The 16158-nt window shown below is 44.2% G+C and overlaps 2 protein-coding genes across 2 annotated transcripts; one reads left to right on the top strand and one right to left on the bottom strand.

The window, feature by feature from the left end:
- The first annotated feature begins 931 nt into the window (after positions 1 to 931).
- LOC116194914 (F-box/kelch-repeat protein At3g06240-like) lies at positions 932 to 2316 on the top strand. The gene has a single exon (XM_031523832.1). It carries the CDS (start codon positions 1132 to 1134, stop codon positions 1786 to 1788), a length of 657 nt encoding a protein of 218 aa, XP_031379692.1. The 5' UTR covers positions 932 to 1131; the 3' UTR covers positions 1789 to 2316.
- Positions 2317 to 2428: 112 nt separating this feature from the next.
- LOC116193770 (pentatricopeptide repeat-containing protein At1g04840) lies at positions 2429 to 5407 on the bottom strand (the record flags this gene model as incomplete). Its single annotated transcript, XM_031522520.1, has 4 exons — positions 2429 to 2625; positions 2729 to 2856; positions 3372 to 4809; positions 5170 to 5407. Coding segments are annotated over 2 exons (1071 nt in total), but the record flags the coding sequence as incomplete, so codon positions are not given.
- Between the last annotated feature and the right edge of the window lie 10751 nt (positions 5408 to 16158).

Here is a 16158-nt window from a genome sequence, read left to right as displayed (position 1 = left end):
AAGGGCCTAGAATGATACACTAAAATTATATACATCAATATCTTAGATATGTATGGATAGAAGGGTCGTTGTACGGGCAGTGGTGTGGTGGTGATTGTGGCAGTCGTTACGGTGGTGAGAGGTGTTCTCCAGTGAGGAACTGATCGGGAGAGAGAGAGAGAGAGAGAGAGAGACAGCTGAGAGATGGGTGGCTTTAGGAGGGAATGAGTTCCTCCCCTCTACTCATTAACGTGGCCCTATGTATAGTAAAAGCTCCGTGGGCTTGTCCCATGCATTGGGCTTTATAGGGCTTGTCAGCCCGATCACTTATTAATTCTTTGCTCTTTGGGACCACTTCCATATTATGTATAATTTGCGATAATTTTCGGTTATTTGGCGGCGATGGATATGAACTAGTTCGTTCAATCGATAAATATATTCCCATTAATCGTTGAGAAGGTGAGGGGAGTATCTAGATTCCCATATTATAATTCGAAATCTCTCAATTTTACGTGGAAATCAACTACCACTTATAGAACCTTTTAACAAGGTAAATAATTCTCAATCGAGAGCGATTCTCTTCTGGTTGTTGAAATGTTTAACAAAGTTTAGGCTAGTTTCTTAGAAAGTTAGGAATAGCGTTGTACTTGAATCCCTAGTTTGGAGAACCGACTAGCTCACTACCTGGGTCATCTCGGCTTCATATCTCCTTTTGAGGTCATTTCGAGGTCATTAAATAAATTACTGTACTACTCATTAAAAAAAAAAAACAGAGAGAAATTTCAAGAGTACTCAACAAGTTGCCTTGTCCTTGGTTCTTTGGTACAATTTGGCGCCTCTTCACAAAAGAGAAGACTTTGACTAGTGAGATCAAATATCTTCCTTCATTATTTCCATGGATTATAAAGATAGAGACTTATGGAAAGGCAAGGAATCAAATCCATGCAGTAGCTCTCCAGCAAAAGGAACAAAGCCATCTTAGATGATTTCCCATCCGACGTTTTTCCCAAAACTCACCTCGGACGGGCAACCCCAGGTAGCCCATCCAATTGCCTGAAAATTCTTCGGACCAATCCCCTGCAGTCGATAGACTACGAAGTGTTCGACGGTTTCGGTGATGATAAGGCTGCTGCGACGGATCTCACCTACCCAATGAAGTTTCCCGACGGCAAAGTGCCCGAGATCGCAGGGTCATGCGATGGATTGGTCTGCTTGGCAATTGATGAACATGTAGTCGTGTGGAATCCAACTACCAGGGAGTGCAGGCAGTTGCCAAGTCCTTGTTCGGTTCCCTACGACAAGTACTTCTATGGTCTTGGCTATGATTCTACATCCGGTGACTACAAAGTCCTAAGGGGCGCTTACTTTGCCGATGCCAACGATGGCTCGGCGAAAAGAATAGTGGAGATCTTCGCGCTGAGAACTGATGCTTGGAGAAAAGTCCAGGACGTCCAAATGCCCGAGGGACTGTATAGTGCAGGGGCTTTCTGCAATGGATCGGTCTACTGGCTTGTGAGACGTGCGAAAGGTGAATTTGAAGTGAATGCGATTGCTTCCTTTGATCTCACAGAGGAGAAGTTTTATGAAGGGATGATACCGCAACCCGACGTTGACCAAGGCATGCTGTTCGAGGGACTAAGGATCCACCGTGGATGTCTGATGTTATATTATGGTCACTGGGATTTCCACTTTCAGGCTTGGACTATGACAGAGTACGGGGGTGAAGTCATCGTGGACTATATTATTCAGTGTCTCGACAGATGGTTTGCCCGGGAACATGTTCTCACTCACGCCACTGTCTATGACTAAGAAAGGCAATATCATGGTAGAAGTTGATAATTGGGACATAGTTCTCTATGATTCGACAGAAGGGAACTACTAGGAGCTTTCCGATCAAGAACACTTATGATTGGCTCGAAGCGGTGGTTTATACCGAAAGTCTGGTCTCACTGTATGGTCGACGCGTAACTGCTGACTGAAACAAGAAGGGTTGTGCGCTTTAGGTGAAATTGGTGATGTTTTTCCAATTTCCCAAACTATTGTCCCTTGAAAGTGCTTTGGTTTGACATTTGTTCTTCGACGGAAAATGAGAGAACTTCATTGAACGTTCCTCAGAAAATGAATATGTATCATCCCATACAAGTTTCCGATATCTATAAGATTAATAATCTTATATACAAGTTTCCAATATCCATAAGATTAATAATCTTATCTTTAAAAGAAGATCATTTTCACCAACTTCCCGATCTAAATTCTCTTCAATGGCGAAACTGCATCAGCAGAGGGGGATCAAATTCACCAGAAATGCAGCTTCATATGGAAAAGGAGCTTTCCATGTTTAATAATAGCAGTCAATGCTGGAGAGAATGTTAACGACCGAATTCTGATTCAGCTCAGAACTCATACCGGTCCGAGAAATCTATAACTGCATTATTTGAGGAACACAATCTACCATGGAAACTCGAAAATTGGATCACTGAAGCAAAGATTATTCATTGAAATCATACAATGACATTGGCGGTTTATCTGTTGCAAACTTTATGGCAAAAGGCTTCAGAACGGCTCTACCTTAGCAACCCAAGTCCTCAACCGAATCTCTGGTCACATCTTTCCGGGGAACTTTGTCAACCTCTGTCCAGATTAGTGCTGAAAAAGACAAGGGCGTTGCTTAGATTCTTGGAGAATCTATGAGCATTGAGTTCAAGGTATTTCTCTTCAATAATACTAATGGAGGACTTTGGCAGCTTACTGGAACCATGCGTTCCTCGTACCACTCGTCCAATAGCTTCAACAAGGGGTTTAACACTCTCGTTCCTTCATTTCATGAGCATTGACCAGTGGAGGAGTACGTGAGATGGTCTGACACAGCGTTCCCATCTGCAGATTCATATTCATTAATCTTAAAGAGTCAACATTGACCTTCCTCTAGAGGATGCAAAAGGAAATATATGCTCAACGTCTCTGTAATCGATCATCAGGCAAGTCATGACCCTGAAAATGTGAAAAGTCTACATGGGAGAAATTGAATTAGAAATGCACCGTAGCAGAACAGGGAATTCAATTTAGTAGAGTATCGACCCATTCATTTCCCAGTTACATAAGCACGATTTGCTGCAGGCAAAGAGTACTAAAACGAGTTCCTCATGAGCAGAATCTGCACTAACTAATTGATACCTAAAGTTCTTGCATTGCCTAGACAGAACAAACAAATGAAAAGAAGGCAAAGAGAATGTTTTAAATCACCAGACTGCTACCATCAAAATTACCAGATTTGCCTCAGTTATCCAAAGAACAGCCATCGGAAATCAAGACAAGGTAGCACAAATATTCCAAAATAAGACACTAAAACAAAATATCGTGCAGGAAAATGCAAAATTGAAGAATGTAACCACCTGCAAGTGTCCTCACTTTTTCTAATTTTCCTTTTTGGATAACCTTGCAAGTGTGTTCGTGCCTCTTGAGGGTGCATCCCTTGCTCTCAACAGGATCAGGATTTTCTTGAAATGCTTCCCACCAGTCTTTTTTCCTTGACTCTGATCAGTGAAAACACTTTCCTTGCCAACAGAAAGGCTGGCGCATAGAATATAGTATAATACATGTGGATGTTAAAAAATTTCAGCACCCCTAGGATGTGGCTCTTCACCCCAATACCATCAATCTTTGATTTAACTCTGATATAATGCAGCTGCATATCCCGGTATGAGTTCTTATGAAGTGGCATTCCCTTTCACTGGTGCACGACTTGCAAAATTCATTTCAATTATGAGACCTCTATAATCCACTATGCACGAGGTGCCATGAGCCTGTTGTCTGCATCAGGAAAGAACTCGGTATAAGATCTAAAAATGTGAACTGAAAGCCTTCTGTCTAACACTTCTGTCATATCCGCTGTAAACTGACCTTCCAGATGCAATGTGAGCTTTTTTCTAACACTTTGGTCTAAATTTGGTTTCATACTTTCTCTGTTGGTTTCATCTATCAATTCATGCTCCCTTTGCTACCAATGATCTCTGCAAGGGCAACACCCATCCTTGAAATGATGAAAGCGCCTTACATCCCTCACCATGATCTCCCTTTTACTCACTTTACTCGCATGCTTCACGATAGAACGAGAATCTGAGCAGATTCTAAGGTTTTTCATTATTCTAATTAACATTCCGGGAGGAGTTCTAATAAGCCCAAAGGCAAGGGCCCATTTCTCACTATGACTCCCTAGATGCTCTTCCTTCTCTTCCTCCTCAATATTGTGAAGCACCGACTCTGTCTCGGGCATATATCCATGTTCTTTCGCACCACTTACTATCTCCTCCAACTTAGAGTATATCTCCTCCACATTCTCATGAGCCCTATCACCAGCAACGAAACTGTGAATTTGACCATTGACCTCAATATAACTCCAACCGGGGTCTTTTTCAATCTTCAGATTCTGCATATGAGCCCGAACTCTATCCACATTTTTCCATCTCCCAACACAGGCATAGACATTCGACAAGAAGATATATTTCCCAGGATGCTTATGCTCAAGCTCCACGAGCTTCTTGGAGACCAACTCAGCCATTTGAATATTCTTGCGGGCCCTGCAGGCACAAAAGAGTGCTCCCCAGACCATGAAGTCTGGACTTATAGGCATGGACTCTAAGAAACGTAGAGCGGGATCTAACTTTCCTGCTCTCCCATACAGATCCACGACTAATGTGTAATGTTTCAATGTTGGCTTGATAAAGTATTCGTGCTGCATGCTATTGAATAGTTCCAATCCAGAGTCCACCTGTCCCGAGTGAGAGAATGCTGCAAGCATGGCAAGGAAGACAGCTCCATCTGGTTTTATTCCTGCAGGCATGACAAATTTTTTTTAAATGTGCGGATGCAATATTCAAAATAAACACAAGAGGACCCATTAGCAACAATATCCTCCAGTAATTAACTATGCTGAAAGAGTAAGAATATGCACCAACAGCTGCAGATATCATCTGATAGATCTAAATATCTACCAAAGCTATATAAACTTTCATTTCCTCGTGTACCTAGTCAAGTCAACCTAAAGGACCTTCATTTATGACTTAAATCACATCTTTGTGGCAAAGCATTGACAACCTTCCTCCACAGAATTAGTTACATGCATGAATTTCACCCTTAGTTCAGAGAAAATGAAGAAACACATTTGAAGTCCCACATTACAGGATCCAGTACCTGTAGACTTCATCTGTTCAAAGCACTCAAGGGCATTTTCCAAGGATCCATGGAAAGTCCAACCCCATATCATGATGCTCCAAGTCAGAAGGTCCCTTTCACTAATCTCGGTAAATGACTGACTTGCAGACCCGATATCACCACACTTTGCATACATGTCCAAAAGAGCATTGCTGACAGCCCTACTGATCCCATTACGGGCTCTCCTTATGACACATTGATGGATATAAGCTCCATTATGATATATTGCGGCGTGTATATAGATTGTAGGAATTTTTTTTATAATTACAAATCAATTATAATATATATTTCTCTATTCTCATCTTATTCATTGAAAATCAGTGTGCTTTATATCGAAAAAAATGATTAAATTAAACCATAGAACATGCCCATATAAACATAAATGGATGAATAATTGAACCTCAAAATTACAAAAGATCAGTGGATCGATGAAGTTTGAGTACCTTGTAATCGTAGAAATTGAACTTTGAGAATTTTAAGGCCTCTCATCTCTTGGATTTGATGAAGTGCTAAACCCTAGAATTCTTTCGGATTTGCCAAAGGAGAGGAATAAAATCCGGAAAGGAAAAATAAAAAGAATGAAAAAGGATATATAATGATTCGGATTTAGAAATAGTACCTTGATTCATAGAGACAGAAATTTGAGACGGAACTTTCCGTCTCATGTAGGTGGAGATGGTAATTTGAGACAGAAATTTCCGTCTCATTAGCTTTGAGATGGAATTTTTCATCTCACTATCCGTCTCATGAAAGAGATAGAAAAGGAGATGCTATTTTCCGTCTCTTCATATTAAGAATTTTCCGTGTCTTGATCTGTCTCAAGGAAAGAGATGGAATTTTTCATCCTCTTTTCCACCTAATTAGTGATAGACGGAATTTTCAGTCCCAATTTTCAAAATTTGCGTCTCAAAATAGAAGCAGACCCATTCCTGATGGGACCAGCTCAGCACTGGAGGTCAGGAGGAGTCAATGCCGAGCCCGTCCGAACCCGCAATACGCTAATTAGGCACTTATCCATTTTATTGGTATTTTTAGTTATTTTCTATTTTCGTAATAATTTCCTATCATTATGATTGACAGTTGATCTTGCGGCTAAGATTTGATCTCGCAAGGATTTGGGTGCTTTGTTATCTTTTGTTACCATGCTAAACCTTCGAGTATATACTGGGAATTAGCACATTGTTGGAAGGGGAATAAAAAAACTAATATTTCCTTCTTATTCTTGATCGACAAGAGCGTTCGATACCGTGAGATCGCATCAATTGGTATCAGAGCGAGGTCATGATCGTATCGGGACCCAACTCAAAGCGAGGCGGAGATTGCATCAAGGTCTCGGCAACGACGATGGCAACGAATCGGGAACAATTCGAAAGGCTCGAACAATCTGTGGAGGAGATAGGAGGCGGCTCAACCAGCTTGTCGCGGTTGTGCACACCCGAATTTTAATCTCGTCGGGGCACGCATGCGCGCGCCTATGCTACGCGGCTTGGGAGTGTCCACCTTCTCGGGGACGCTCGACGGACGCATGTGAGAAGGAGTCGCCACTACCTGTTTACAACCCGAAGGTCAAGGGCCGGTGAGTTGCCCGGGTCTAGGGGTACGGGGTACACCTAATTGCTAGGCTTATGGTCTGTACGGAACCGAAAATTCCGAATTCGGGGGTTCTATTATGTGTGAGCCTATATCCCACACGCCCTTTCGGTACTCTAGCTTGTCTAGGCTTGCAATTTTAATTTAATTACCGCTTAATTAAGTTTCGCTTATCTTATGCGTTTTGACACCGTAAATTCGAAGAAACACTCTGACCGGGATTCTTACATGAATGAATGTACAATATAAATCCTTACATTGTCCTCTCAAATAAATAAAAATTACAACATCTGAATCCCGATTGGTTCGCGCTCGGTCATTATCACACTCGTGCTCATCGTGTGATTTGAAAAGACTGAAATGGAAATTAAGATGCGCACTCAGTGTTTAGGGGAGTAGATCCCGTAATCTATGATTGGAGTATTTGACCCCATGTGAATCGTGTCCTAAAGGATCGGGCTCGACCCGCATAACAAATAATTGTAATAACGTAACAAGCCAAGATCAAATAAACAAACAATGGGGTTTTGAATCGCCAAATATGTGTGTATGAAAAATCAAGATTACGTAGAACGTATCTCGATACTTTTGAAATTGTGAATTTAAAAAAGAGAGTGACTAACAGTTCTTGAACTGTTGACGCGATTACAGATTATTAATCGGTTTGTACAATTTATTTAAAAGAGTCAACTGATTTAATTTAGCCAAATTTAACGTCCCGATTGTCCCGTATGTAGAATTTTAGGTTAATTAGAAATTTACCGAATGCTTTAGTCAACGGATTTCGAGCCGTCGAGATAGCCATTAGTTGACCGCCCGATAAACTCTAATTTCCAACATTGTCACGTTGTACACATATAATTATAAAAATAAAATATTTAAATGGGGCACATACATTATCGGTGGGTGATCCAAGTAGGAAAGGGTCGGATATTTTTAGAAAATGTCCATGGGACTGAATTGAATGATTTTAAAAGAGCAGGGACTGATTTGAAAATTTTGAAAAAAAAATTGGGGACTGATTTGAAAATTCTAAAAAAATTGGGGACTGATTTGAAAATTCTAAAATAATGGGGACTGTGTAAAAATTATTGAAACTGCCCTAGGACTTATTTGAAATGAATTTGAAAATCTGGACTAATCTGAAAAAAAAAAATGGCCCCAGGACTAAACTGAAACAATTTGGAAAGTTCTTTGGGATGCTTGAAAAATTCTGAAAAATCCAAGGACTGATTGGAAAATAGTAAAATGACCAGGACCTGATTGAAAATAATTTTTAGAGTTCGGGGCAGATCTGAAAAAAATAAAATGCGTCCTCTGGACTGAAATGTGACAAAATGGAAAGTTCGTAAAATCGAGTTCGGGCTAAATCCGATCACCCACGCGACCCAAGAACACTCATTTCACATTATATCCATCAAGCAAGCATTAATATTCAGGAAAGGACCCCTAATCATGCCACTAAGTCCAGAATTTACCTAGTCCGGAAAGTTGAGGGGCTTCTCTGTAAAATAAAAAAATAAAAAATCGCCGGACAATCGAGTCCGATCGGATTGGCTCGCCCGAAGGAGAAACCGCCCGGGAGAGACGCTGGGCCGAATTGGAGCGTTGGGCCAAATGGGCCGAGCTTCTGGGCTGGACCTGCGAAGCAAGAATTGGGCCGAGGCCCGTTAACTGAAAGGCGGTTGGGGTCTGAGGAGGACGGCGGCGATGGCGTCGCAGGTGGCGGTTCTCGCCCCTGGACGCCGCAACGAAGGCACGAGAGGGCTCGGGAGATGGCTCTGGACACCGTCGACGCTTTGTCGAGGTCGATCTGGGCCTCACCGGAGTTAAAACGGTCGGGATTGGGGAGAATTTTGGGGTTTTCCGGCGAGGGTTTCTGAACTCAATCGATCTTCCAATCCGCCAAATCGAGAGCCAATTTCTCGTTTCTTTCTTTTGGGTTTTGTTCCCCTCCATCCGAATTGTATTTCTGTTTCATTTAATTGCAATTCCATCCCTTTTTCCGTTAAGATTTCGACCGATTTGGAGGAAAATCGTGGAAATCCGCGATATTGGGGATCCTGGGCCGGCGGGGTCGCGGGCAGCCGGCGAGCGCTGCCCGGCCCTGCTCGGCCTGCCCGAATCGAATTTTTTTTTTAAAAAAGGCCGGCGGGTCACGGGCAGCCGGTTAACGCTGCCCGACCCCTGCCCGGGATTTGAAATTTTTATTTATTTATTATTTTTTTAAGAGGGTAATAAATTGGAAAAATGATGATTTTGCCCTCCTGGAGCCGATGGACCGAAATGGGGGTGCTGACAGCTTGCCCCTCTTTGGTTGTGTGCTCGGATAGAGGATACAGGCAAAGACCATAAGAAGCACCCCGTCTGATCTCGGCGACCGTCTTGGCGTCTTTCCCCGTAGCCACTTGTTCTATCTGGTTTTGGATTCACGAGAGGGAGTTGGATAAACGTATGTACCTGAAAGCAGTGAAGAGGTGGTTTATGGATCCAAAAGCAATAAAGATGGGCTTATGGCCCTGAAAGCAGTAAAAATGGGTTTACGAGCCCAAAGAAAGTAAAAAGGTGGGTGTCCAAACCCAAAACAGTAAATGGTGGGTGTCCAAACCTAAAGCAGTAAATGGTGGGTGTCGAAACCCAAAGCAGTAAAAGGTGGGTGTCCAAACCCAAAGCAGTAAAAAGGTAGGTGTCCAAACCCAAAGCAGTAAAGGTGGGTGTCCAAACCCAAACTATTAAAAGGTGGGTGTCCAAACCCAAAGCAGTAAATTGTGGGTGTCCAAACCTAAAACAGAATGTGGTGATAGGAAAGGGTAGGAAATGTGGGAACAGAGGTCAGTGTTAGGAAAAAGCACGGTGCCTGAATTAAAATTATGCTTGGATGATGCAAAGATAGGCGTGGCCTGCTGATTTGCTGTATAACTAGCGCATGTTGGATGTACCGCATCGCCTGCTTGGCGGGGATGGTTCGGTTGTTGTGTTCACCAGGGTTGCCCCCTTTGTTTGTAAATGTTGCAGCAAGGTAGCGCATTGACTCGGCGCTTGGGACCGTGACCCATCTTGTCTTGGTGAAGAGTGAGAATTGTGGGTGGTTCACCCTTAAAGGTGAGCATGACTCTCCATTAGTCGTGCGGATGGCGGTGTGCTCTGAGTGTGCAGGGCTGATGCTGTCCCAAAGGCGCTGATCTACCAAATGTCGGCATCGCTATTGAAGAATTCGTGCAACTTGGTGGAATCTGGCCCTATTGCAACGGTGGTTGGGTATTGATCTGCCTGAGGTCGGCCACGCCGTTAGGATGGTTGCTCGTTGTTCTGCCGGATGCTGGCCCTGCCGCAGAGGCGATTGTAGCTCACTAGGGATGCCCCGGTCGTATGATGAGGGACTCGAGCTCTGGGGTGGAGCGCCTACGTATCCCAAGGGGTCGAAAATCAGAGTCCGCCGTAGCTCTTGCGGCTTGTAGTACCTGTGATCCTGTTATCATCAGTAAGTCACGGGTAAGTTACTAGCGATGTGTAAGCACAAGCGTAAGGGAATTTTGCGATTAATGCTCTTCAAATTCGAGTCGCCCGCGCAACTCGTGAAGAGTTTTTGTATTGGCGATGCGAATGGGATCCCGTTTTCGAAAGCCTCGATACGAGGCCCCCTAGGGCTTCTGCCGGCCATGCATGGGCATATCTAGATGTTCTCAATGATTCCCCATCGGCTCTATTGGTTGTTCAACGTGGCCGTCAGCCTAGGACCCTTCTCATCAGGGCACCGTAGGGCGGCTGCGTTTGTAACCCGCATTGGGATTTCTGTTCAAATTTGGTCAGACCTTGGTCTAGTCATTTCCAAAGTGTTTTGACTAGACTCCCGGAAAGGAATGTTTGGGGTTTTGGCTTTGTGATAGCCGATTGGAGGGTGGCTGTGACCCGTTTGGAGTTATGCGATTGACAAAGAGAAAAGAGAAAGCTTAGGGAACACGCTGCCCCAAGCTAAAAGGATACACGAGTTCACGCCTGCCGCGAGATGTACCCCCATTTTCTTTCGACCTCTTGTCCTGTAGGCTATTGCGAAGTGCTCGGATGGCGTGCTTGCTTGTGCACCGTGCTTGAGGATGAAACCGCCTAGGACGGTTGAGCCGCATTAGGGAGTCGATTAGTGATTGTGTTGGAGTAGATAACCTGATCATTTCTCTTGGGGATCCCTAGTCCGCGCAGTGTGCGGAGGCTCAGGGTAACTGTTTTGCTCATCTCTCATTTTACTCTCCTTTTGCTATGGTCACCCGCCTCGGTGTCGTACCTCTCAACCTAAAGGGAATGAACTCTCTTTTTGTCACGGCCGCCCACAAGGGGTTTTCGGTCGTGCCTCTCTTGTGCCCTAACTTTTTCCTAGGCCGTCCCAAAAAGAGTTTTCGACCTAGCGAGCTCGACTCTTTTGTCTCTCGAGTTTGCAAGGGCGAAGGGTTCGAAGGATTCGACCTCCGAGTGCGTTGTGTTCCGTCTCTATCAAGGAGTTGCGTCTGCTGCTCCCCTTTTTGTAGGGGTTTGTTGATTTCTTCTTTGAATTGGCGGCGCCAGAGTTTTATATCTCGGCAGTGCTTTGTTTTGTTCATTGGCGGGTTTTTCCCACGTTTTTTCTCTCTCTCTTCATTGGCGGATTTTTCCCACTTCTTTTTGCTCTTTTTTTTTTCTTGCAGCTAGGGTTTGTTTTGTCCCCTGTGTATTTATTGGAAACTCCTCGACTTTGCATTGCGTGGCCGCTTTGGTGTGCCTTACCCTATTTCGTAAGGGACGGCCTTTTATGGAAGTTTGGCTCTTGGATATTCGGAAGCCGAACTTCGCGTTGCTCCTCCTTGCAAACTTTACAAATGATTTCCTCTATCATCTAAAAAGAAGAATAAGATTTGCCCTGGGGTGCAGGTGACAGAGGTTGCCCCGGCATGAGTGTTGAACGCAGATGCCCCGGTCTTCGTGGTCTGCGTCGGACGCCATTCCCGACCGTGTCTTGTCGCTCCCGTGGAGGGTGCCCCTATGAGGATAGGTGCTCTTGAAGTCGACATACGTGCTTTGCTTCGAGGGCCTTGCTTGCTATCGACTGAGATGGTTGGGTTGACAGCATGTGGCTCACTCAGTCGTTTTTGTCTTCGGCTTCGTTAAAAAGGGGTACTTCCGCATCAAGCCTCTTTCCTGTCGAAGTATAGGGAGAGAGACCCGATAGGAGTTCTCGTGGAAGTGTGAACCCGTGTATCGCTCTTCGCTTGTAGCCGGCGTGCCCCTGTGAAGGATGACAAAGAAGATGATGTATTAGGTGATTATTCGGTGAAATATGTGGTAAGAAATGTAAGGTGGACCCATGGGAAGTTCCCTCATCCAGCGCGCGACCCATGGGGTGCCGCGCGTGGGGGACATTCAATTCCGAGAGTCCGGTCATCGCCACGCTGGAGCTGTTAGACTGTGACTGGGAACCGCATAATTGTACTTTCCCCGATTGCGGGTTGGCATGCGTAACCGCCCTAGGGAAGGCTAGAGGAACCAGGTCCTAAGAGGCCAGGCGAGTCGATTAGATCCGACAGAATCAATAGGGCGTCTTTGGGACGGTTTAAGTGCCCCTTGAATGGGTCGTTTATGCCGAGAGCTTGTTTGGAAATGCGAATAAATGTAAAAGAGCATTTGAAGGAGAGTGTGTGTTGCCCCGGTAGCAGGTCGGTGGCCATAGCGGAGGGTGGGTTGGGCCCATTCTTCGATCGGCAGTGTGATCATGCTGGAAGCCCCGTGGCGAGTGGGCTGGGACATGCTATGTTCGTTGGAGCTGTCGCATGTGATCTTTCGTGGAGGGAAGGTCGGTCCTTAGTGTTTGGAGTCCGAGGAGGTAGCATAGAAGTGTTTCCTGTCTCGATTTTTAGAATTCATATTGCCTTCTTGTCGATTATTTCCTGCAATAGGAAACAGGGAACGATGAAGGAACAAACTATGTTCGCAATTTCAACGTAAGGGCGCAGGGGATCAAACTAGCCTGGTAGGCGTCGTGCGAGCACGCCGGAGGTATGTGCATGGGTAAGGTGGAGGCATGCTCGCACAACGCGGAAGGACGCACTCGGTTGTGCTGGTGGATGTGCTCAGTTGCGTGAAGAGACGTGTGCTCTTGATCACGCGATGACGCTTGGTTGCGCGGGGTTAGTGAGAAGGTAGCTTTGCCAAGGGAGGTGGATCGGCCCTCGGCTCACGGCTTGCCTTGCCGTGAAAGTCGTGATTGGTCTACCTGCGAAGAAGGTCTTCACTCACTTGCATGGTGGGACGTTAGCTGTTATGCAAAACAGTAAATGAATAAGATACATGCGATGCGTGAGTTTTTCAAAACTAATGCCGCCATTCACATTGACTCAAAACGATCAAAGTACAATGTAAATTTTGTAAAATAAAGCCCTAAACCAGTCTTCCACCACACTTGGAGTTTGAGCGAGCGCGGCATTGGATTTCTGTAGTGAGTCTGAGCGAGCTCCCTCTGAGGTTGTGGTTGGCCGACTAGTTCCTCATCTTTCTCAGCAACTTATCGGCGAAGGTGATCGATCATGTTGTTGGTGAGGTCGAGTATAGTAGTTGTGCCTGAAGTGGGGGATGTTCTGGTAGATGTGCCGGTCTTTGTTTGTGGAGACCCGGTGGGACCCTCGTGTGTTGATGGACTTTGTCGAGGCACGAGCAAGAGTCCGAGCAAGGCGTCTCTTACCTAGACGAAAGGAAGACTGACTTAGGACTCGTCCATATGAATGACACCCTAATTTTGAAAAACAGATGATGCATGTGTGCGAAGAAAGTAAATGCCCACGGCTTAGTACAAATTATAAGGTACATCGCTCTTGAAACAGAAAAGATTCAAGTGGCAAGCAGGCCGACTCGATGGACTGTTCGTCGAAGGTGGGTTGGAGAATGGCATGGAGCTCCTGCAGAATGCATGGTTTTAGTCCTACATGGATCGTGCTACGTAAGGATGGAGGCCCCCGACTCAAGGGTGTCAATTCCTTGAAATCGAGCGGGATTCTTTTCAAAGCCTAAGCGGCAGTCGAACTGCGCGCCGTACCCCTACTTCGAACCCCTATCTAACCTATGCTCCTATTATTGGTCATGGGACACGACCCATAGGTACCTAGAAGCTAGTATGATATGCAATGCGTGTGCGAGAAATAAAAGTGCGTAAAGTAGATAAGCGAAAAATTACAGAAAGCGATAAATAAACAAGCAAACAAAGCAAGCGAGAACAAGCCCGAACCCTATAAGTGTCCCCAGCGGAGTTGCCAAGCTGTGCGCACCCGAATTTTAATCTCGTCGAGGCACACATGCGCGCGCCTATGCTACGCGGCTTGGGAATGTCCACCTTCCCGGGGACGCTCGACGGACGCACGTGAGAAGGAGTCGCCACTACCTGTTTACGACCCGAAGGTCGAGGGCCGGTGAGTTGCCCGGGTCTAGGGGTACGGGGTACACCTAATTGCTAAGGCCAATGGTTTGTACGGAACGGAAAATTCCGAATTCGGAGGTTCTATTACGTGTGGGCCTATATCCCACACGCCCTTTCGGTACTCTAACTTGTCTAGGCTTGCCATTTTAATTTAATTACCGCTTAATTAAGTTCCGCTCATCTTATGCGTTTTGACACCGTAAATTCGAAGAAACACTCCGACCGTCCACTCTCCGACCGGGATTCTTACATGAATGAATGTACAATATAAATCCTTACATTGTCCTCTCAAATAAATAAAAATTACAACATCTGAATCCCGATCGGTTCGCGCTCGGTCATTATTACACTCGTGCTCACCGTGTGGTTTGAAAAGACTGACACTGAAATTAAATACGCACTCAGTGTTTAGGGGAGTAGATCCCGTAATCTATGATTGGGGCGTTGGACCCCATGTGAATCTTGTCCTAAAGGATTGGGCTCGACCCGCATAACAAATAATTGTAATAACGTAACAAGCCAAGCTCAAATAAACAAACAAAGGGGTTTTGTTATCGCCGAATTTACGTGAATTAACTGATTATTAACCGAGATATCTTGGCATACACAAATCCTACCTTAAAACAAACAAAAGGAGTGATAGATAGGGCATGTAGCATTCGACATTATTTTAACGGACCCGACAGACATGATGTCCATAGTCAAGTCTCGAATGTGTGGGTTGTTTTTAGATTATTCTGTATCACGATAATATGGCTTTTACAGATTAAAAGTATTTTCACCTAAAACCCCAAAACCTAACCCTCTATTTGACTATTGCCCATGTTTGATTTAAGCCGAGTTTGAGATTAATCTGTTTTTTTTTTCATGTTTTAACCCGTTCTAAACACAAACCTATACTAGAGTGACGGCATGACAAAAACCCGATAGTCATCCCCCTTGAATCGAAAAATATGTGTGTGTATGAAAAATCAAGATTACGTAGCACGTATCTCGATGCTTTTGAAATTGTGAATTTAAAAAAGAGAGTGACTAACAGTTCTTGAACTGTCGACGCGATTACAGATTATTAATCGGTTCGTACAATTTATTTAAAAGAGTCAAGTGATTTAATTTAGCCAAATTTAACATCCCGATTGTCCCGTATGTAGAATTTTAGGTTAATTAGAAATTTGCCGAATGTTTTAGTCTACGGATTTCGAGCCGTCGAGATAGCCATTAGTTAACCGTCCGATAAACTCTAATTTCCGATATTGTCACGTTGTACACATATAATTACAAAAATAAAATATTTAAATGGGGCACATACATTGTTGGTGGGTGATCCAAGTAGGAAAGGGTTGGATATTTTTAGAAAATGTCCAGGGGACTAAATCGAACGATTTTAAAAGAGCAGGGACTGATTTGAAAATTCTGAAAACATTGGGGACTGATTTGAAAATTCTAAAAAAATGGGGACTGATTTGAAAATTCTAAAATAATGGGGACTGTGTAAAAATTACTGAAACTGCCCTAGGACTTATTTGAAATGAATTTGAAAATCTGGACTAATCTGAAAAAAAAATGGCCCTAGGACTAAACCGAAACAACTTGGAAAGTTCTTTGGGATGCTTGAAAAATTCTGAAAAATCCAAGGACTGATTGTAAAATAGCAAAATGACAGGGACTTGATTGAAAATAATTTTTAGAGTTCGGGGCAGATTTGAAAAAAATAAAATGCGTCCTCTGGACTGAAATGTGACAGAATGAAAAGTTCGTAAAATCGAGTTCGAGCCAAATCCGATCACCCAGGCGACCCAAGAACACTCATTTCACATTATATCCATCAAGCAAGCATTAATATTCAGAAAAGGAGCCCTAATCATGCCACTAAGTTGAGAATTTACCTAGTCCGAAAAGTTGAGGGGCTTCTCTGTAAAATAAAAAAATAAAAAATCGCCGGACAA

The sequence above is a fragment of the Punica granatum genome, chromosome 2, assembly GCF_007655135.1.
Source record: "Punica granatum isolate Tunisia-2019 chromosome 2, ASM765513v2, whole genome shotgun sequence".
In the NCBI taxonomy this organism is placed as follows: Eukaryota; Viridiplantae; Streptophyta; class Magnoliopsida; order Myrtales; family Lythraceae; genus Punica; species Punica granatum.
Note: the sequence above shows the minus strand (reverse complement) of the source record. Positions and strands in the feature narration are given on the sequence as shown.

What these genes read in the sequence shown, in the direction of transcription:
- LOC116194914 (XM_031523832.1), top strand. Translation starts at nt 1,132, where the DNA reads ATGAAGTTTCCCGACGGCAAAGTGCCCGAGATCGCAGGGTCATGCGAT.